The sequence below is a fragment of the Haliotis asinina genome, chromosome 4 (assembly GCF_037392515.1).
Source record: "Haliotis asinina isolate JCU_RB_2024 chromosome 4, JCU_Hal_asi_v2, whole genome shotgun sequence".
Lineage (NCBI taxonomy): Eukaryota > Metazoa > Mollusca > Gastropoda > Lepetellida > Haliotidae > Haliotis > Haliotis asinina.
This window is the reverse complement of record NC_090283.1, coordinates 58,642,010-58,664,524: the sequence shown is the minus strand read 5'-3', so window position 1 is coordinate 58,664,524 and position 22,515 is coordinate 58,642,010. Positions and strand designations below refer to the sequence as shown.

The 22,515-nt window shown below is 39.4% G+C and overlaps 2 protein-coding genes across 5 annotated transcripts in view; both read right to left on the bottom strand.

The window, feature by feature from the left end:
• Positions 1-4,668: 4,668 nt before the first annotated feature.
• LOC137281044 (uncharacterized) lies at positions 4,669-5,732 on the bottom strand. Its single transcript, XM_067812197.1, has 2 exons — positions 5,525-5,732; positions 4,669-5,411 (listed from the first exon to the last, which is right to left on the bottom strand). The coding sequence occupies exons 1-2, from the start codon at positions 5,730-5,732 to the stop codon at positions 4,669-4,671; spliced, it is 951 nt and encodes a 316-aa protein (XP_067668298.1).
• A 2,189-nt stretch (positions 5,733-7,921) lies between these two features.
• The window catches only part of LOC137281723 (zinc finger and SCAN domain-containing protein 26-like), an 88,690-nt gene continuing 74,096 nt past the window's right edge, over positions 7,922-22,515 (bottom strand). Inside the window, exons 3-5 of one of the 4 annotated variants that reach the window (XM_067813239.1) lie at positions 10,227-10,806; positions 8,800-9,171; positions 7,922-8,176 (exon numbers count right to left, since the gene is read on the bottom strand). In XM_067813239.1, coding sequence (XP_067669340.1) covers positions 10,235-10,806 — 572 coding nt within the window. In that variant the 3' untranslated portion in view covers positions 7,922-8,176; positions 8,800-9,171; positions 10,227-10,234. Of the gene's footprint in view, positions 8,177-8,799; positions 9,172-10,226; positions 10,807-12,242; positions 15,474-18,257; positions 18,766-22,515 lie in introns of those variants that run through there. The other 3 variants (XM_067813254.1, XM_067813247.1, XM_067813243.1) reach the window with 3 other exon arrangements.

Below are 22,515 nucleotides of genomic sequence, written 5' to 3'. Positions count from 1 at the left end.
TATCATGATAATAGCCAGTTCTACCACCCTATCATTATAATGGCCAGTTCTACCACCCTATCATGATAATAACCAGTTCTACCACCCTATCATTATAATGGCCAGTTCTACCACCCTATCATAATAATTACCAGTTCTACCACCCTATCATGATAATAACCAGCTCTACCACCCTATCATGATAATAGTCAGTTCTACCACCCTATCATAATAATAACCAGTTCTACCACCCTATCATGATAATAGTCAGTTCTACCACCCTATCATGATAATGACCAGTTCTACCCCACTATCATGATAATAACCAGTTCTACCACCCTATCAGGATGATAGCCAGTTCTACCACCCTATCATTATAATGGCCAGTTCTCCCACCCTATCATAATAATAACCAGTTCTACCACCCTATCATGATAATAACCAGTTCTACCACCCTATCGTTATATTGGCCAGTTCTACCCCACTATCATGATAATAACCAGTTCTACCACCCTATCATAACAATGGCCAGTTCTACCACCCTATCATGATAATGGCCAGATCTACCACCCTATCATGATAATAACCAGTTCTACCACCCTATCATGATAATAACCAGTTCTACCACCCTATCATGATAATGGCCAGTTCTACCACCCTATCATGATAATGGCCAGTCCTACCACCCTATCATGATAATGGCCAGTTCTACCACCCTATCATGATAATGGCCAGTTCCACCATCCTATCATGATAATAACCAGTTCTACCACCCTATCATGATAATAGCCAGTTCTACCACCCTATCATGATAATGGCCAGTTCTACCACCCTATCATGATAATAACCAGTTCTACCATCCTATCATGATAATGGCCAGTTCTACCACCCTATCATAACAATGGCCAGTTCTACCACCCTATCATGATAATAGTCAGTTCTACCACCCTATCATGATAATAGCCAGTTCTACCACCCTATCATTATAATGGCCAGTTCTACCACCCTATCATAATAATGGCCAGTTCTACCACCGTGTCATGATAATAGTCAGTTCTACCATCCAATCATAACAATGGCCAGCTCTACCACCCTATCATAATAATAACCAGTTCCACCACCCTATCATGATAATAGTCAGATCTACCACCCTATCATAATAATAACCAGTTCTACCCCACTATCATGATAATAACCAGTTCTACCACCCTATCATGATAATAGCCAGTTGTACCACCCTATCATTATAATGGCCAGTTCTACCACCCTATCATAATAATAACCAGTTCTACCACCCTATCATGATAACAACCAGTTCTACCACCCTATCATGATAATAACCAGTTCTACCACCCAGTCATGATAATAGTCAGTTCTACCACCCTATCATGATAATGGCCAGTTCTACCACCCTATCCTAACAATGGCCAGCTCTACCACCCTATCATGATAATAGCCAGTTCTACCACCCTATCACAACAATGGCCAGTTCTACCACCCTATCATGATAATAACCAGTTCTACCACCCTATCATGATAATAGTCAGTTCTACCACCCTATCATAATAATGACCAGTTCTACCACCCTATCATGATAATAGTCAGTTCTACCACCCTATCATGATAATGACCAGTTCTACCCCACTATCATGATAATGGCCAGTTCTACCACCCTATCATGATAATGGCCAGTTCTACCACCCTATCATTATAATGGCCAGTTCTACCACCCTATCATTATAATGGCCAGTTCTACCACCCTATCATGATAATGGCCAGTTCTACCACCCTATCATGATAATGGCCAGTTCTACCACCCTATCATGATAATAGTCAGTTCTACCACCCTATCATGATAATAGTCAGTTCTACCACCCTATCATGATTATGACCAGTTCTACCCCACTATCATGATAACAACCAGTTCTACCACCCTATCATGATAATGGCCAGTTCTACCACCCTATCATGATAATAACCAGTTCTACCACCCTATCATTATAATGGCCAGTTCTACCACCATATCATAATAATGGCCAGTTCTACCACCCTATCATGATAATGTCCAGCTCTACCACCCAATCACAATAATGACAAGCTCTACCACCCAATCACAATAATGACCAGTTCTACCACCCTATCATGATAATAGCCAGTTCTACCACCCTATCATGATAATAGTCAGTTCTACCACCCTGTCATGATAATAGTCAGTTCTACCACCCTATCATGATAGTGGCCAGTTCTACCACCCTATCATAACAATGGCCAGCTCTACCACCCTATCATGATAATAGCCAGTTCTACCACCCTATCATAACAATGGCCAGTTCTACCACCCTATCATGATAATAACCAGTTCTACCACCCTATCATGATAATGACCAGTTCTACCCCACTATCATGATAATAACCAGTTCTACCACCCTATCATGATAATGGCCAGTTCTACCACCCTATCATGATAATAGTCAGTTCTACCACCCTATCATTATAATGGCCAGTTCTACCACCCTATCATGATAATGGCCAGTTCTACCACCCTATCATAACAATGGCCAGTTCTACCACCCTATCATGATAATAGTCAGTTCTACCACCCTATCATGATAATAGTCAGTTCTACCACCCTATCATGATAATGACCAGTTCTACCCCACTATCATGATAATAGCCAGTTCTACCACCCTATCATTATAATGGCCAGTTCTACCACCCTATCATGATAATAACCAGTTCTACCACCCTATCATTATAATGGCCAGTTCTACCACCCTATCATTATAATGGCCAGTTCTACCACCCTATCATAATAATAACCAGTTCTACCACCCTATCATGATAATAACCAGCTCTACCACCCTATCATGATAATAGTCAGTTCTACCACCCTATCATAATAATAACCAGTTCTACCACCCTATCATGATAATAGTCAGTTGTACCACCCTATCATGATAATGACCAGTTCTACCCCACTATCATGATAATAACCAGTTCTACCACCCTATCATGATGATAGCCAGTCCTACCACCCTATCATTATAATGGCCAGTTCTACCACCCTATCATAATAATAACCAGTTCTACCACCCTATCATGATAATAACCAGTTCTACCACCCTATCGTTATATTGGCCAGTTCTACCCCACTATCATGATAATAACCAGTTCTACCACCCTATCATAACAATGGCCAGTTCTACCACCCTATCATGATAATTGCCAGATCTACCACCCTATCATGATGATAACCAGTTCTACCACCCTATCATGATAATAACCAGTTCTACCACCCTATCATGATAATGGCCAGTTCTACCACCCTATCATGATAATGGCCAGTCCTACCACCCTATCATGATAATGGCCAGTTCTACCACCCTATCATGATAATGGCCAGTTCTACCACCCTATCATGATAATAACCAGTTCTACCACCCTATCATGATAATAGCCAGTTCTACCACCCTATCATGATAATGGCCAGTTCTACCACCCTATCATGATAATAACCAGTTCTACCACCCTATCATTATAATGGCCAGTTCTACCACCCTATCATGATAATGGCCAGCTCTACCACCCTATCATGATAATGGCCAGTTCTACCACCCTATCATGATAATAGCCAGTTCTACCACCCTATCATGATAATGGCCAGTTCTACCACCCTATCATTATAATGGCCAGTTCTACCACCCTATCATGATAATAACCAGCTCTACCACCCTATCATGATAATAGTCAGTTCTACCACCCTATCATGATAATGGCCAGTTCTACCACCCTATCATGATAATAACCAGTTCTACCACCCTATCATTATAATGGCCAGTTCTACCACCCTATCATGATAATAGTCAGTTCTACCACCCTATCATGATAATAGTCAGTTCTACCACCCTATCATAACAATGGCCAGTTCTACCACCCTATCATAACAATGGCCAGTTCTACCACCCTATCATGATAATAGTCAGTTCTACCACCCTATCATGATGATAGTCAGTTCTACCACCCTATCATGATTATGACCAGTTCTACCACCCTATTATAATAATAACCAGTTCTACCACCCTATCATGATAATAACCAGCTCTACCACCCTATCATGATAATAGTCAGTTCTACCACCCTATCATGATAATGGCCAGTTCTACCACCCTATCATGATAATAACCAGTTCTACCACCCTATCATGATAATAACCAGTTCTACCACCCTATCATGATAATAACCAGTTCTACCACCCTATCATGATAATAACCAGTTCTACCACCCTATCATGACAATGGCCAGTTCTACCACCCTATCATGATAATAGTCAGTTCTACCACCCTATCATGATAATGGCCATGGTATTAAACGAGCTTCCCCTTTCATATCAAATTTATGTCCCGAGTTAAATAATTTTGGTTTGTCACCATGGTGTTTTCAGACCCAATTTTCGGTGGAGTCTTCAACATAAACATCGAATGTCGACAAGTGGGAATTCCAAGCTGAAATGAGAAGGCGTCACTGGCATCCTGCGCAAAGCATCACCGAATTATTTACAGTAACTCGTCCTCCGATGAAGAACATTAAGCTATTTGAGACATACAGTTCCCTGTTATTCACATTCATCTTTGCTGTTGAGTTTGCTGATCCTAATTAAATGCTTCCTATAATCTTCTTTGTGAACACTTCTCAACATGATGACTTTTTGGAAATCTTTTGCATAATGGTGCCCAAAGCGTTCTTTTCCAAGGGAGCATTATTGTACCAAACTCCTGATTTCTCGAAATCCTTCCGAGGAAGCTGGAAAAGAGCATCGCAGTCAGGATGGAGTTTTGACAGGTAGAACAGATAAATACTAACTGGATCCTTGGATGACTCGTTCTCGTATATTCTGACATCTGAATAGTCCTGATCAGATGGATTACTGCCTTGCCAGTTCTTTGTTTGCTCAGCTGAAGTGAAGGTAAGAAAGGGTTTGTCGTTATCGTCGCGTTTCAGCTGAAGTGTCGATTTAGTAAACCTTCTCCAACCCTCACGCCCTCGCCTTCCCAGAAAGAAACACAGATTGAACCAAACCATTTCTTGAAGCCTGGTTGAGTCAGTACTCTCTAAATCCCCAAAGTATCCTGACAGTTTGTCCATGTCTCCTCTCTCAATGGAAGGTTTGTGCTGGAGAGATCTCCCTCCATCTGTAAAGTAGGCTTTACAACGGGATTCGAACATACTGTTTGCGTTTGTAAATTCTTTATCAGCCATAATGTTTATGTTCCGCGAGAAAGGTGGATCAGCTCTTAATGATCTAAGTGTGCTAGGGGTGGGAAGCTCCGCCTTCTTTGTGCGGTACTCAGCATAGAATTTTCTTAATATTTTGGCCAGTTCTTCCGCTTCGACTGATTTTAGATCAGTGTTGATATTACGTCGAGATGCCCAATCTAAAAAGCAATGAAAAATATGCTTTGTAAGAAAAAAAATGTGGCGATTTTATCTGGCTCATGAATTACTATATCGAAATTGTTACAAAATTAGGCTTCGCGTCAAAGCTCACCAGTGAATGCCTTGGTCCCCCAGCAAGTTTGTTTTTTGGTATTTGCTGATTTCCCTTCCATTTGGAGTTCATCAAGAGCCTCTTCATCCAAATCGCTGCCAGTTTCACTGATATGCGATTTGTCGCCCCAAAGAGAATCGGTAGGTTCACGAAGCGTCCTTTCCATCTCACGAACTGACGCTGCCGTACCAACACAATCAGACCCCATCTTGTATTGTCAGCGTTCGACGCATCAAAGCTGCCCACGCGCCCATTATGACGTCACTTGACAACAGAACTGATAGTGGCCCGTCGTTAAGGTTGAGCGGTCCAATATCATTTGCAGCGGCCCGCAAATATCTGATAATAGGAGGTCCGTATCACGATAATTCCATGTATTTTAGCTATAAAACCCGACAGTGATGACCGACTGACGTTCAGGCAAGATTTAGGTCACGTAGTCAAGTTAAAAATATTTACACTTCACAAGTGTTTTGATGAATTACATTATTGCTTTTGGCAACAAATCCTCAACTGAAAAGAATTAAATTTTGAGTACGACTTGATTCCGTCTTAATTTGTTTATTTTCTTGTGATTAGGGGCCGCATAGGAAATACATTGCCTCTATGCAGCGTACGTTTTCCTGGAGTGAAGCGGTTGACATAACCAACATATGATGTATTAATCCGCATTACATGGTTCTGTATAGGAAAGCAAAATATTGCTTTATTTTAACGATATTTTCAATTTTTAGAACGTTGATAATAACTAGGACACACCACTCGTTCCCCTTTCATATCAAGTTTATGTCCCTCGTGAAACAGTTTTGGTTTCTCACGAGTTTTAGAACATAAATTTGATATGAAAGGGGAAGCTCGTTTAACATCCTATTATAAATAACACCCGGAAATTGGCCAACACATGATGTTTATCTCCTAAATAACGTCGGGGACGGTTAGGGACCGTTCATAATTTATCACTAGTGGCGATGAGGATTTTTTTCTGTACAAATCTGAAGCTCCCCCTTCAATACGTGGGACAATAACAAATAGCCGCCCCCTGCCAGCTTCCGGCTCAACGGAGTGAAGGAACAAGAATAAGCAGAAATTGTAAAGATATATCATATTGTCTAATTTTATCATGATTCTGTTGGAATGTATTTGTCTTAAGTGTCGGCGTTGTTGTTAGATCTTTTTGTAACATTTATTCTACAATAAACACACTAGTGTGCGTATGAAGCATGGGAGGTAACTCTTTATGTATTCCATACGGAATAAAAACTTATTCCTTCACTGCTTTGAACCGGAAGCTGGCAGGGGTAATGGAGGCGAAGAGCGGTCTCATGTACCACGAGTGGCGCTTAAAATGTTGAATAAAACATATTTCACGTGAGTAATTGTTAACTATGGCGTTGGAAATCTGAGATCACAACCTAGTGAGGAAATGGGAGTGTACCTTTGATGGTGGCGATATTTTATTTTGACACGAAAAATACTTTTTGAACCGAAGTGAGGGAAGTGTGTTGCCAACGTTTGCTTGCTTCGCGCGCATATACGAAGACTGGTCATATTCTCCACGCTGCGCAACCCCACTTGCGCTACAGTTTGCTTGTGTTCCTACATATGAACACATGCAAGAACAATAAAAGTAATAAGACAATAACGATGCATGCAAAACGAATTCTATCAGTTTTATGATTCTTAAATATATACTCTGTCTTGTCGAGACATCTTTGGAAGAAAGAGTCGCGTGTTGTCCCAAAGAATCATGTTAGTGATTTTAGTTCTACGGCGCACTGTTTTGTGAGTGAGTGAGTTTAGTTTTACTCAGCGAATTTCCGCACTGTTGGTGTTGGCGTACGTTAATGAAAACATTGATTCCATGTTGCTGAACATTGTAGAACAAAACTCAAAAGGCGACAAGATTGTTCTGTTGTTTGTTGTTTAACTTAACAGCTCTATGACAACAGTCTGAAAATAATGGAAACTGGACCAGACAACCCAGTGATCCAAATCATAACCATCCATCCACGCAATTGGGATACGATGACATGTGTCAACCAAGTCAGCATGCCTGACCATCTAATTCCGTTGGTTGCCACTTACGAACAAAGCAAAACAAAACTGTCATGAAATACTGGATCCTCTGAGCTGCAGATTCCACTTATCACCATTTTGACATTTCACCACCATTATGAACCATAATAAGTACATTAATAAGGTACTTAAGTGTTATTTTCCAAACTTTTGATAATTTCATCCTGAGCTCCCTGGTGCAAGTCAAGCTGCAATGTACTCATCCAAGCTGGTGAGGAACAGACGCACTGCTGAACCGAAACTTAGTGTTTTGGGGACCCGTGTGCGGCTCACAAGACTATGTATACTCATTCATTATAATATTCACAACTGAGTCTGGGCTCATTTCAGAAATGTTTATTTCAAAGCACATGTAAGTCAACATGTGAAAATCGGCAAGGTTCTTTGATATGTCATATGTTGGTTATATGCTCAAGAGGGACAATCAATCATAGTCAGTCACACAATACGGCTGCCAAATGTACTGCCTCGGCCAATCATCAATCAATATACACCTTAGTGGAGATCCGGAAAATGACCAAGACTTTTACCATGACCTTGACCTTGACAGTGACCATGACCTCAGTTCAGCAATATCTGGAATGGAGAGTAAATCATGTACAGAAATGAGACAGTAGGATGTTGTATCCATAAAGCAATAAAAAAAAACCAATTAATATTAAATCCAATGCAAACATTTCCAGGCAACACTAGTCTGTTTCATGCATTCTGATGAAATCAATCAAAATCAACATGCCCTTGTGTTATGACATTTTGTGGTAAATGCCAACTTCAGCATGTAATGAAAAAAGGAAAGTTTTAATCCACATGTTCGGTGGAGGTCAACGTCACTCTTACATGTCTAGTTCACAAAACACTTTTTCCTCATCACAGCTAAGAGCTGTTGAAATTTCGCAGGAAAAAAGGTTATAGATGTAAGGACTGAATTTGCATATTGCATATATATCTGGAAGAACATTCTGGGAGTCACAGAACATTATTTACAATTCTATGAAGAAATTCACCAAAGGTTGATGTGCATGTGTCTAAAGTATGTACGCCAGGATGGCGTATTCCATCAAATGAAGAAAGGGTTTGTACGTCTGTAAGTATTTCGAAACAAGAAAATGATATTTGGTATTTGATAGTGAAGCATTCCAACATTCTATGGCCTCACCATCAAACTTTACAATAAAACCAAAACTACCAAACTCACTGACCTTCATCAAACCTTTCCCATAATGACCTTGTACATCATTGGGCAGCTGCTCCAATGTCAGACATCTTGGTTCCCATGGCAACAACTGGACACACCTTGCAGTGTCGAGTCAGGCCCGGGCGGTATTTATACACTTTACCACACACACAGTTCAACACAATGCCTTGATGGATCGCTTCTCGATGGTACTTCATGGCGCTGTGTTTGAGGAACTCCTTGCCACAGTCAGGACAAGGATACTTCCGCTTGTCCGTTGTCCTGATGGTGGGGACTTCCAGAGATCCTAGAGGTCCTACATCTGTTTCTGGAGATGCCCATATCCTGTGGGTCCTTGGATCACTTGAAGGAATGGACATCTGCAGAAAAGGGTTACCTGGAAGCAAAAGAATCGGAATCAGAATATTATGTGAATATATGTTCATACTGATATGGAGTTCGAGTACTATAAGTATACACAACAGCAACACCAGACACCAGGTGTTTGTCTGAGGCTGATTATATTCTGTAAACAAAGCAAAATTGCACTGAACTTATATAGATGTACCACTGACAATCACCAGGTTTTCCTAAAAAGAAACATTTTACACAATTTACATCAACAAGTGTTTGTTTGTTTCCTGATGTCATCCTGATAAATCTTGACAATCAAGTGACTGACCAGAACATCTATGGCAGGATATCTTCTTATTTTCTTGCAAATGAAAATGGCATGTTAATATTGAATTATGTCTGGTGAGTAGAGTTGACTGTAAACTTGATGCTATCAATCAGTTAGGCCAGAGCAATTTCTCGTTTTACTTGCCCCCACAACTTGTATTGTTTCAAGAATAAGAAAACAATTACAAATTAATTTTACCTGCTCCAAAAATATAATCCTATTGTGTTTATTGGCCAAAAATCTAAATTTACCACAAAATATAGAGTTTTTTTTGCCTCATATACACTTCATACATACTTTACCCGTGAGGGTCACGGGGCAGAATAGGCCCTCAGCAACCCATGCTTGCCATAAAAGGTGACTGTGCTTGTCGTAAGAGGCGATTAACAGGATCGGGTGGTCAGACTTGCTGACTTGGTTGACACATGTCATCGGTTCCCAATTGCACAGATGGATGCTCATGTTGTTGATCACTGGATTGTCTGGTCCAGACTGAATTATTTACAGTCCGCCGCCATATAGCTGGAATATTGCTAAGTGCGGCGTAAAACTAAACTCACTCACTCACCATTAATACTTTATCAGTAAAATACATTTAGTAACTTGAAAGGATTATTACTTTTGTGATTTTTATTATATTTTTTTCCTCTTGACACTAGGTTTTCTGAGGACCAAAATCCAGAAAAAAAAGAAAAAAGACTCCTCTGGCCTCAGAGTAAATCAAAGAAAATCTACATCATTCAAGGTTTCAAACACTGAAGCAGACTAACCACAGTATTCATGCAAACTTGCAAGTCTTCATGTGTGTGATCATGTTGTGTTTATACTGGAACTCCTTGCCACACAAGGGACACATCTCCCCCTTCTTGTTGCTGTGTTTATTCATGTGTCCATGGTACAGGGCCTTGGCCTGATACTTGGCACCGCAGATGTTACACTTGTATAGGCTGTCCCCTGTGTGGTCCTTCTTCACATGAGCACGGAGAGAAGTCAGGTACTTGTACCTTCTGGTGCAGTACTCACACTTCCATAGGGGCTGGTCGTCTGAAGCGGGCTGGGTAGGATCGACCTCATACTGGAACCTCTCAGAAACATGATCCAAACCCTGTGTAACGTAGCCAGGGTTCCGGTGAAGGTCATCCATGCTGGTCTGGTAATGTGATGCCTGTATTACAGTCATCTGTTTCTGGATGTTTGAGGTGCTTCTTGAGGAAGAGCTTGAAATTTGGGAAGAATCTCTTTCTGGTCTGTCCTGATTCTTGGTCCTGGGCCCTGAGCTTGTTTGGCCGTAGTAATTATCTTCTGATGTTTGGGTCAATTCACTTCTGTCCATATTGATGGTGGCATTCCCTGGAAGGATAAACAGGATCATCTTCAGTTGCACATTAATTAGTTGTGAGGCAAACAGTCTGAGTCATATAAGTGATCCAGCTGCAGTGTCTAGTGGTGTGTGAGAGTATGGGTTAAGGCTGCTTTGAGGCATTTTGTACTTAAGTCATGCCATCTTCATATGGGAGGAGGAAGTAATTTTGCTGATCTCATTTATCACTTGGGTGGATCACATGAGCACAGGTATCGTATGACACACATAATTATAACTAATCAGGATTCAAATACACTTCCCTCAAACAAATGTCCACATGTATAAATCAAGGAATGGAAGAAAAGCAAGACCAAATCAAAAAGAGTTCAAACACAAATCCAGTAAAATTGATTGACCTTACTATGATTTTCCACAGCTGCCTTCAAGTTCGAACAAAAGGCCATATTCACCCAGATCTGTTCTTTCATATATATTCTGCATTAATTTCCAGAAACTTCAATTCCAGGGCCTATATTTTTTATGCTCTTTCAGTGCTAAGACAGTTGTAAGTGCCATACATTAACATTAACTTACGACTATCTTAGTGCTAAGAGACCTTAAAAAATCTATACCCTGGGTTAGTACCATTCAGGATTTGAATCCACACTCCAAGAGGCACCTAATAACTAACACACAAAGTCAATGATGTAACCTTCTGGAAAAGGAAGTCTGACAACTGGTTGTCCAGATTACTCACTATGGCTATGGTCTGACTAGCGTGTATTGATGTAAGTTGTGAGCTATGAATATTCCATAATTATCAGAAAGTGGTCAAACATAATATCTGTTGTATTTAGGACTGACAATAAGAATAAAGTACATATTGTAGTGCTTCCTTCTGGGATACTTGAATCATATGTTATGTAATTATAGCGCTGTTAGCTTAGAATATATCAATGTATTGTCAGGTTATATACTTTTCATACATATTTGGATGGGAGTGTTTACTTTCACTATAAAGTGGAGGGTTGCGCCACACAGACATTGTAAATTCTCAGATGATGGCTTGTGATATAGATAAAGTTGTCTTTAAGAAGTTAGTTTAATTTTTTAATATGATGTAATGTGATGTGAGATGTCACACTGTACCCAATCTACCACCGAAAGTAAAATAAACAAAATAAAAAAAAAAAAAAAAAAGAAACAACAAAAACACCATCCAAAACCTGTTAGGAAACAACAACTGCTTGAATTAACTTCGGCCGTGTCACATGACTTTCACTGACTCATACACAACCTGTAGCTTCTCGTTTAGTTGCAGGGTATAAGGGATTTATTGTCCCTGGTTTTTTTAACACCCAGGTTTACTATCCATGTACCGGCTGTATTCTTTATGGTAGGCATAGGGGGAATAATTTCCTGTGATGGATGTCCTGTAGAACTGTAAGACCAGTGCATGTATAGAGTAGCACAAAATCTACAATTCAAGACATGTTTTATTAACCGAAGGCAGTTACACTACACAAGAATCAGATTTGGGTCAAATCAATATTAACATAACAAACACAGTTGCTAATGATAATGTGAATATTAAATTTGAAGCACAAAATAAACAATGCTTAAAGGTTTCCTTTGATTACTTCGTGAGTGAGTGAGTGAGTTTAGTTTTACGGCCGCACTCAGCAATATTCCAGCTATATGAAGGCGGTCTGTAAATAATCGAGTCTGGACCAGACAATCCAGTAATCAACAACATGAGCATCCATCTGCGCAACCGGGAACCTATGACATCTGTCAACCAAGTCAGCAAGTCTAACCACCCGATTCTGTTAGTCGCCTCTTATGACAAGCGGATTACTTAGTTGGTACAAGTAAATCACTGTTACTCTGACAGGAAACATATTTACAGCTGACGGCAGTTTTCAGCTTAGTCTATGAGACAAAAACATGGTAAAGGGAAAACCAACTTATTGGTGCAGGTACTACTCACTTGCTTGATAACAGTGTTAGTACTTACAGCGAAATGTTCCACTCATTGCAATAAAGAAGTTGGTTTTCAAAAGAACTTGGTTTTGTTTCACCAATACGACTTCTAAAATACCTCTCAAAGAAATCAACACTGTCAATTTAATCTCCTGATTTTAAACAATGCCAGGAAACGGAGATAAAATATTCAAATGGTATATTATTGTATCTAATGATGTTTAAGATCCAGTTTTAAATTTTTAAAGTTTATTGATACATATGTGTTGACAGCTGAATTGGCTGAAGGGATACAATGTAGTTTTTATCTGCACATAATACTCAAACATTTTCTTTCTCCAAAATACTAAATCCCCTAGGGACACTGTGCATGAAACTGAAGAAAATAAGGTAAGGTAAAATTATGCACTCATTTCGTAATAAGTCAGATGGCACACTGGTTGGTATAGTAATCTCTATATATGTATCCTAGTATTTTACATTCTGTAGCTGATACAACTGACGTATGTAATTGTAACGACTGACGTATGCAAATGTTGAGGTACATGAATATTACAGTCGAGATATATCAGCGCACCAACTTAAGTGAGCAGATTTTACAACTGAGGTATTATGATGTTACAATCGTAATATGTAAATGTTACAATTGTGGTTTGTAGCGCTTACAAATGAAGTATGTCAATGCTACAAATGAGGTATGACGATGTTACATTGAGGTATTTCAGTCTTATCCTGGAGGTATGTAGATGTTACATTGAGGTATTTCAGTCTTATCCTGGAGGTATGTAGATGTTACATCTAAGTATGTCAATGTTACAGATAAAGAATGCAGATGTTATAATTGAGGTTTGTTGAAGTTCAAGCATGTCAAGTTCAAGCATGGAGATGTCACAGTTGAGGTATGTAGATGTCACAATTGAGGTATGTAGATGTCACAATTGAGGTATGTAGATGTCACAATTGAGGTATGTAGATGTCACAATTGAGGTATGTAGATGTCACAATTGAGCTATGTAGATGCTACAATTGAATCATGGAGCTGTTACATTTAAAGCATGGAGACATTACAATTGAAGCATGGAGCTGTTACATTTAAAGCATGGAGACATTACAATTGAAGCATGGAGCTGTTACATTTAAAGCATGGAGACATTACAATTGAAGCATGGAGCTGTTACATTTAAAGCATGGAGACATTACAATTGAAGCATGGAGCTGTTACATTTAAAGCATGGAGATATTACAATTGAAGCATGTTGATGTCATAATTGAAGCATGGCGGTGTTACACTTGAAGCATGTAGATGTCACATTTGAGGTTTGTAGAAGCTGCAATTTATGTATGTCAGTCTTACGCTCAGGGTATGTTGATGATACAAAAGAGATACCCATCAAACCAAAACAACACAAATACAGGATAAACTGTTCAACTCATGAACATTTTCATTTCAAGGATCAACGTCAACTCTGTTCATAAACCTCTGATCAGCCAGCCAATAACTGAAAGGTGTTTATAAAGATGTGTAGAGTAATTTATCATCCAAAACTGTGTTCAACAGGAATTAACGCTTGTGTGAGATCACATGATATCTCCTTGGAGATATTGCTTGACAGTAGATTTTGTACCATGCCCTGACAATGCTTTGATGTCATGAACTTGATGATGTCACAATGCTATGACATCGATGCACTGCAAGTTTTACGGTAGTACAGTACGAATAATGATGATTTTGAATGATAAATAGAATCTCACCCTTGTGTCTACCGATATCAGTTATATCAACATTCATTGATATTAAAAGGTAAAAATAACCTCGGCCAGCCTTGGGTATTCATAACTTAATCAACTCATGTTGATATAATTGATATCACTAGACACCTGGGTGAGATTCTGTATTTACGCAGGTAAATTTACAGATTTCTGTTGACTGTCAAATCTCTACATGATGTCTGTTTAACTTAAGGACAATATGATTCTATGTGTATTTGTGTTTGGGAATAGCTTGGGATTTACGCAGGAATGTTGATGTTCTCTGTCCTGTTTACATAATTTCAAGAAAATAGTTTTGTGGAAAACATGTGAACGTCAAAATCTACAAACCCATGAACATCAGTTTGAAGGTTATGTGACTAAGCTTTTGTCTAATGGAGAAATAAAAACACACTGTATAACTCTAAAAGATTATTAAATGATCGGCTTGACACACTGTGTTCAAACTGATGAAACACAAACTGATGAAACACTTTTTGATCACGTTCCAGCCTTTCCTTTCAAGAATTGTTTTTTTAAAAGCAAAAACGTTTTTCTTTCAAGATTTGTTCAGTCAAGATAAGTCGTGTCCTTTCAACACCAATCCTTGCTACCAGGATTCAAGGTCAATGGCCACCACCCTTGTCATACTGATACATGACGCAAGTCTTCCGATGCAGCCACAATCCGTTTCTTGACTTGTAAGACTTTCCACACACACAGTCGTACGTCATGTTCTCATGGCTGGTGCGGAAGTGATCTCTCATGGAGTAGATACTTAAGAAGGTCCTCTCACATTGTGGACAAGCAACCTTCTCCACATCATTGACATATACAACCTTGGTCTCAGGTGACCTGAACCCAGCATCAGGAGATGGATCTCGCTTCCGAGCTGGTTGCTGTGGGTGTCCTGACAATGCTTCGTGGTTTCTCCAAACTGTGGAACTCTCTCCCTGAACGAAACTCATTGAACTCTTGTAACCTGAAAGCAACAAAAAGTTGAAGGTTTCGGTCAGGGGATATTGACAGGGTGCTGGTGGAGCTCTGACAACAAGCGGTGGTTTCTACAAACGACGGAACTTTTCTCCGGCCAGAATTAAACACATCAAAAGTGAAAGCAGTTCAAAGTATTGATCTGGGAACACAAAAACATGAACCAGATCGTGATGGTTATGAACATTCCATACAAGCTGGTGAAGGTCATATTTTCTTACATAAGTTGGTGACCTCATTATACTGACATACAAGCTGCTGATGGTAAAAATGTGTCATACAAGCTGGTGAAGGTCGTATTTTCTTACATAAGTCAGTGACCTCATTATACTGACATACAAGCTGCTGATGGTAAAAATGTGTCATACAAGCTGGTGAAGGTCGTATTTTCTTACATAAGTCAGTGACCTCATTACACTGACATACAAGCTGCTGATGGTAAAAATGTGTCATACGAGCTGGTGAAGGTCGTATTTTCTTACATAAGTTAGTGACCTCATTACACTGACATACAAGCTGCTGATGGTAAAAATGCATCATACAAGCTGGTGAAGGTCATATTTTCTTACATAAGTTAGTGACCTTATTACACTGATATACAAGCTGCTGATGGTAAAAATGCGCCATACAAGCTGGTGAAGTTCATACACTGTCATACAAGATTGTGATGTCATACACTATTATAGACATTGGTGATGGTCACACAATATTGTGATGTCATAAACTGCTATACAAGCTGGTGCTGGTCATACACTGTTATGCCCAATTGTGATGTCATACACTGCTGTACAATCTGGTGTTGTCATACATTGTTGTACAAGATTGTGATGTCATACACTGCTATACAAGTTGGTGGTGGTCTTACATTGTCGTACAAGATTGTGATGTGATACACTGCTATAGAAACTTGAGCTGGTCATATACTGCCACACAAGATAGTGATGTCATATTCTGCTATACATGTTAGTGATGGTCATACACTGTCATACGAGACTGCAAGTCATACACTGTCATACATGTCATACACTGTCATTGAAGATTGTTATGTCAAACACTACTACACTACTATGCAAATTTGTGATGGTCATACAATGTTATACAAAATTGTGATAGTCATACACTGTCGTATAATATTGTGATGTCATATAAGATTGTGATAGTCACACACTGTTGTACAAGATTGTGATGTCATACACTGAAATATTGGTAATTGATGGCGATAAAATTTAGATGGAAAATTATAATGCCAATATTGGCCTTGATGTGAATTCTGAAACACCTGGTGTCATAAATATTTTACATCAATATCGGATTTATACATATATGTTTGTGATTTTAATGATTTCAGGTAAAATGGGATTTAATGATGCACTGGAGAAATATAACATAGCAGTAACATATTGAGGATGCATGTGTCTGTCACTTCATGCAACTTTTTCAGTCTAAGCATACTGAGAGGCCATGTCCTACCAGGACAGAGCATCATGACAACTGACATTGTTTGGTCAGTCTCAGTGACATATGTAGATCAATGTGTATAATTTCAGTTTTGATTTTTAAAAGAAACATGACTATGAGATAAGCAGGTTAATCTTGCAATTTTACTGTTTGTACAATGAATTATGTAACAACTGAGTGAGTGATTGACTGAGTGAGTTTGTTGTGTTTACTGCCATTTTGAACAGCTGTTGATGGTTCCTTCAGTGCAGGACCTGTGAAGATCTGGGTTAGAAATGATCTTCCGTAACCCATGTCTGTTGTAAAGAGATGACTAGAAGTATTCAGGTGGTCAGGATCATTGACTTGGTTGACACGCCATCGTACCCCATTTGGTAGATTGATGCTCATGCTGTTGATCACCCAATTGTCTGTTTCAGACTCGACTATATGCAGATCCTCAGCATACAGCTAGAATATTCAATCACTCATTGACATGACGCTGTGAAACAACAAGTGACTCATTATTCCAAGGATGTAATTATCTCCATGACATACGAGGCGCCCGTTGTGATGACGGCTCAGCAAAAAAAGCAAATGCTTAAGGCTTCAGTCTAGTCCAGCCGTCATATGGCTGGAATATTGTGAAGAGCAACATTAAACAAACAACATTAAACAGTCATGTGCGTTCGCATTGCTTCTGTTAACAATCGTTATCATTTTCTGCACCTGTATAACGGGACGGTGGCCTCTGTACTGAACAGAAACATCAAAACGATTGTTAACAGAAGCAATGCGAACGCACATGACTAAAGTATATATTGTGAATGTTTGGTTCATACACGCAAGCTTTGGACACACAGCATGACTCCATCAGTTATGAACAATGTCGCTTTGATGTGTTGATGCTGTTTTCAACATGGCTCGGGGCACCAGAAATGGACTTCACACTCTGTACCCATGTGGGGAATCAAACCCAGATCTTGTATGCAATGGCTTTAAGCACTAGGCTAAACACCCCTCTAACGCATGTGCGATACGTGATGAATGTTAACTCAGACCAATCCTACTTGTCCTTGGTGTTTCATTTGATGTGCACATGCCCTTGTAATACAAACCAATAATAGAGATTTGAAACTCTGATCATTTGCTAAACAACGTTTTTCTAACTTGAATCCAATTCTGTTATTCAAATGTTCAACTGGCAAAGTAAAATTATGAGGATTCTCAGTCTTAATTTTACTTTAGTTGATTTCTTTTTTTGATAAATGTGAAATTTATCAGTAAAGAAAACAAAAAACAAAACAAAAAACAAAACAAAACAAAACAACCATTCTACAACTGACTGGTTTCATGTTTAATCTAAACCTCAAGTGTCTGACATCACTTTTTGAACTACTACATACTGTTGAAGTTCAATCTGAAACTAAAATCTGATATCTGATTGTATAAGAGTTTAATCAGAAAGTGACAACATCCTTTGGACTACTGATGATGGTGAACCTGACTCAGATACACAGGACACTTGACTCTGTGAGACAGAATGTTAGGCTTGTATTTGTAAGACTTTCCACAAGGACAAGTATGCACAATCTTGTCATGGACGGCAGACTTGTGAAAGCTGAGGGTCGTTCGGCTGGAGAAGCTCTTGTCACACTGAGGGCATTGAAAGCTGCCAGTTCCTGGTCTTTTCTGCCTGGTGTAAGTACAGTTATTGTAAAGGAGGTCATTGTCATAGAATTGCTGCAGGATGTCTGCTGGAAGGTTCTGACCCGCCTTGACACCTGTGCCTGGATATCCTGGTGGCAATGTGGACTGACTGAAACCAAGTGAACTCCCACAACCTGAAAGGAACAGAAGAGTGCAATCAGAATCAGTCAGTCCTTCCCAACACCCATTTATTCTCATTTCAGATCGAGAACTGAAACAAGTGGCAGTTTCATTGAGACTGCTGTTGTGTTTATATGAAACTTATACCTGTTTCAGTTTTCCCACCACAATTATTCCAAAAGCCTGCAAGGAACAATTTCACTGAAATAACAGATGGCACATGAAGGCATGATGTGATTAAGAGTATGCGAAGCTTCTGGCAATTATCATGGCAGAGGTCACCAGGAATAAGCTTTGCGCACTCACTGTACTCAAGTTTGGGAAGTGATAAAGTTTGTTTGTAGTTTAATGCAGCACTCAGTGATTTTCCTGTCATATAAACCTAAAGTGTGCTTCTCGCTGTGTATTAGGTCATCTCTTGTTTTCCCAGAACTGCATTTGGGGGTTTTTGTTTTGGAGGGACAGGTTTTACTTTTCGTTAGTAAGACCGCTTCACAGGTTCGACTTTTCCTAACGTTACATGAACATCAACATTCAAAATAATGATGCATGTGTGTTCGGACGAAATCAATTGAAAAATATCGTTCAAGATCAATCTTACAACACAAATGTTTTCCCTAGTGGTATTGGAACCGCAGGACCATCGCGCCGACGAAGATGCATGGGTTAAATTATAGTTACTCTCAATAAATTGATTTTACGCATGCTTCAGTTATTGTTATGTACGTAGCTTCATTAAATGAGCATCTACATTGTAATTACCCATCACTGATGGTATATGTGTTAGAGAAAACACTTCTCCTCGGTTCTGGTAGAAAGTGTAAAACCATTGGGATCGGGTAATCCCTCCCCCTCCGTTTTTTCATATTCATATCAACAACATTCAAATCATACATGAGAGTATACAAAGATTTTCCACAGCAGACCTGGAACTGCAATTTTTTCCTCTGTAGGCAGATGCTCTACCACATGCGACAATCAACCAACAAGAAGCACCGGGGGAAGATCAGACGTGGTATTCTTCTACATCAAGACAATGCACCAGTACACACCTCTCGCGTTGCAGCCGCTGCTGTCCAGGAATGTGGGTACGAAATCTTGCCGCATCCCTCCTACTCTCCAGACCTGGCACCAAGTGATTACCATCTGTTCCAAAATCTCAAGAAACAATTGTGTGGTCGTAGATTTCAGGATGATAATTGCTGCTACTGATGCTTGGTTTGAGGACCAAAATGGCGCCTTCTACAGAGATGGCATCAGCGACTGGCAGAAAAGATGAAACAAGTGTCTTGATTCACAAGTGGACTATGTTGAAAAATAAATGTGGTTCATACTAATATTTTGTGTTTTTCTTTGCAAGGCTCAAAACTTATTGACATCCCCTCGTATATTAAACACAAAAGAAGTCAACATAAAACGCAGTGAGTGAGGTTAGTTTTACGCAACCTTCAGCAGCAATATCATACTGGGGGGCACTAGAAAAGGGCTTCATACATGGTGCCCATGTGGGGAATCAAACCTGAGTCTTCAGCATGACAAGTGAACACCTTAACCACTGGGCTTCGCAACAACTGCATCTGGCAACATGGGACCTTCTCTCTGTGTTGTAACCTGGAATTTGTTTTGTGGCGAGTCTCACTGTCATCCACAGTTTGACACTTTCATCCACATTGTGTGTCATACAGATGACATCCTATGACTGTCCTATGGCAGGACATTTGAGTGAGTTTTACGCTGGTTTTTTTTAAAGGTCACATGCAACGTAAAATACAACTTTGCAGATTCTGGTACCTTTCGGTATGCACTTACCGAAACAAATCATCAAAAATGCCAATTCAACCTATAAAGTTGAAAAAAACGCGATGAAAAAAAAGCCCGCGAAATCGGAGTTCAAACGTTTCACTAAATTCCCCCCAGCGCTGGGGGGAAAACTGGTTTCAACAGCTGTGCTGCGCTGCGTCCATAACGCATGCGCAGTGAATAGGTTCGCGGAGCTTGAAACAGTATGCATGCTCAGCGTCTGAGGTCGTGAGGTCGGTTGTGTACACAAACAAGTAAATAATCTACTCGTTACGTAAAAAATCTTGTTGATTGTGGTAAGCAGTCTCTGTCACAGAGAAAGCTCAGTGTCTGGTTTATTCACACCTATATGTCTGCCTGCCTGTCTGCTAAAGACAACATGCAGTACACAGCTTCAATCATTGACCACGTGCAATTTGAACTTAACACCTATCAGACTATACGACATAAAGAAAATGAGTTGATTTATGACTCGTGCACCCGAGCCCCGTCTCTGCCACATTATGTAATTAGGCACGTGTGATACACATGACATGTTTTTATGTCTGTGGGTTGCAAGCAAACTACATTCACTTTTTTTCGGATGACTGGATCTGACGGAAACTGGTGCAAACTCTTGTCAGTTTCAAGTCCTGCTTTGCACTTGGACGAATGACAGATTCCAGCCACGCAGTAGTTTACCATCTTTACTGACATGATTTTTGATTGGATCGAGCGGAAATTCAGAGAACATGTATTTTCAAAATCCAGCATCTCTATATACATTCTTTCTGGATAACGACTTCTTTTAGTGTGTATGATTTTGTTTGACAACAGTATATGAATCCATACTGAAACGACGCATCAAGTACACAAAAAGAAGTTGTTATCCATAAAGAATCTTACTTTCATGTGACTGACCATACTTCTAAAATGCCCATCAAACAGATCACCTTTCTGTACACACAATGAACCCTCAGCATATCAGCAAATGAAACAGCCAATCAGGGGCTGTCGTTACACTTGAGTGCACATCCATCCGCTATGACTGGGTTCGGTCTCCTGAGGGCTTCGTTTCGGGGGAAGTAAGCCCAAGTACAAAATATTGCACTTTTGAATCGCGATTGTACGCTTATAATTTTGTTTATTTGTTTTTTAAAAGAAGCAATGTATATTATACGTCATGAATAAGTGATAAATGTGTTTTAATTATGTTTGATTTTTTGGTTGCATGTGACCTTTAAGTTGTTTTTGGATATTCCAGCAATATCACAGTGGTGGATGCCAAGCTTCAGAGACTGCATTGCTCGATTTAGTGCTTCAGTGCTTTGTTACTTAACCGGTTCTACCCAATATTACAAGGAACCTAATTATGAGTATAAGTCGCACATGGTGCAAGTCGATTTTTGTGATATAAATCAACAATAAATCTAACATTAAAAGTATAAATATGTCAGCTCACTTTTCTCATAAACTTTGAATAACTATGGCACCGTAAAAGTGCTATTCATAGACATGTATCAACTACTGTGAGACATACTTAAGAATAATATCAACCTGTCATCTGAACTCCTGAATCTGAATAGCAGTGCAGTCTACTCTCATTCTATTGGAACAGGATAGATTTTCTCTTTTGCAGTTGATGATTTTCATACACAACCCGATACAACACCCTTTTGTGTTGAATGATAAATTTTGTGTTGAAAAAAAATACCAAAAGGTTCATTTCTGTCCCAGATTAGGTACTGTGTGTGTGAAAATTTTATGGATAATATGTTTGTTCTGTCCTCAAGAGAAATGAAATTATGTTATGTAAATTCAAAACAAATAAAACTTACTAATTTGATTGCTCAACGGTAGATATCTGCTATCTGCAACATGTAAGTCTCTTGAATCTGCTACTCGTCATCAATATCACTGATATCACTGTCATCAATATCAACGCCAAGTTCGATGACAAGTTTTTCCGATTTCATCCTCTCAGC

Coding starts and splice junctions, on each gene's coding strand:
- LOC137281044 (XM_067812197.1), bottom strand. CDS start 5,732: ATGGGGTCTGATTGTGTTGGTACGGCAGCGTCAGTTCGTGAGATGGAA. Junction 5,412..5,524: donor GGGGACCAAGGCATTCACTG/GTGAGCTTTGAC, acceptor ATTGCTTTTTAG/ATTGGGCATCTCGACGTAAT.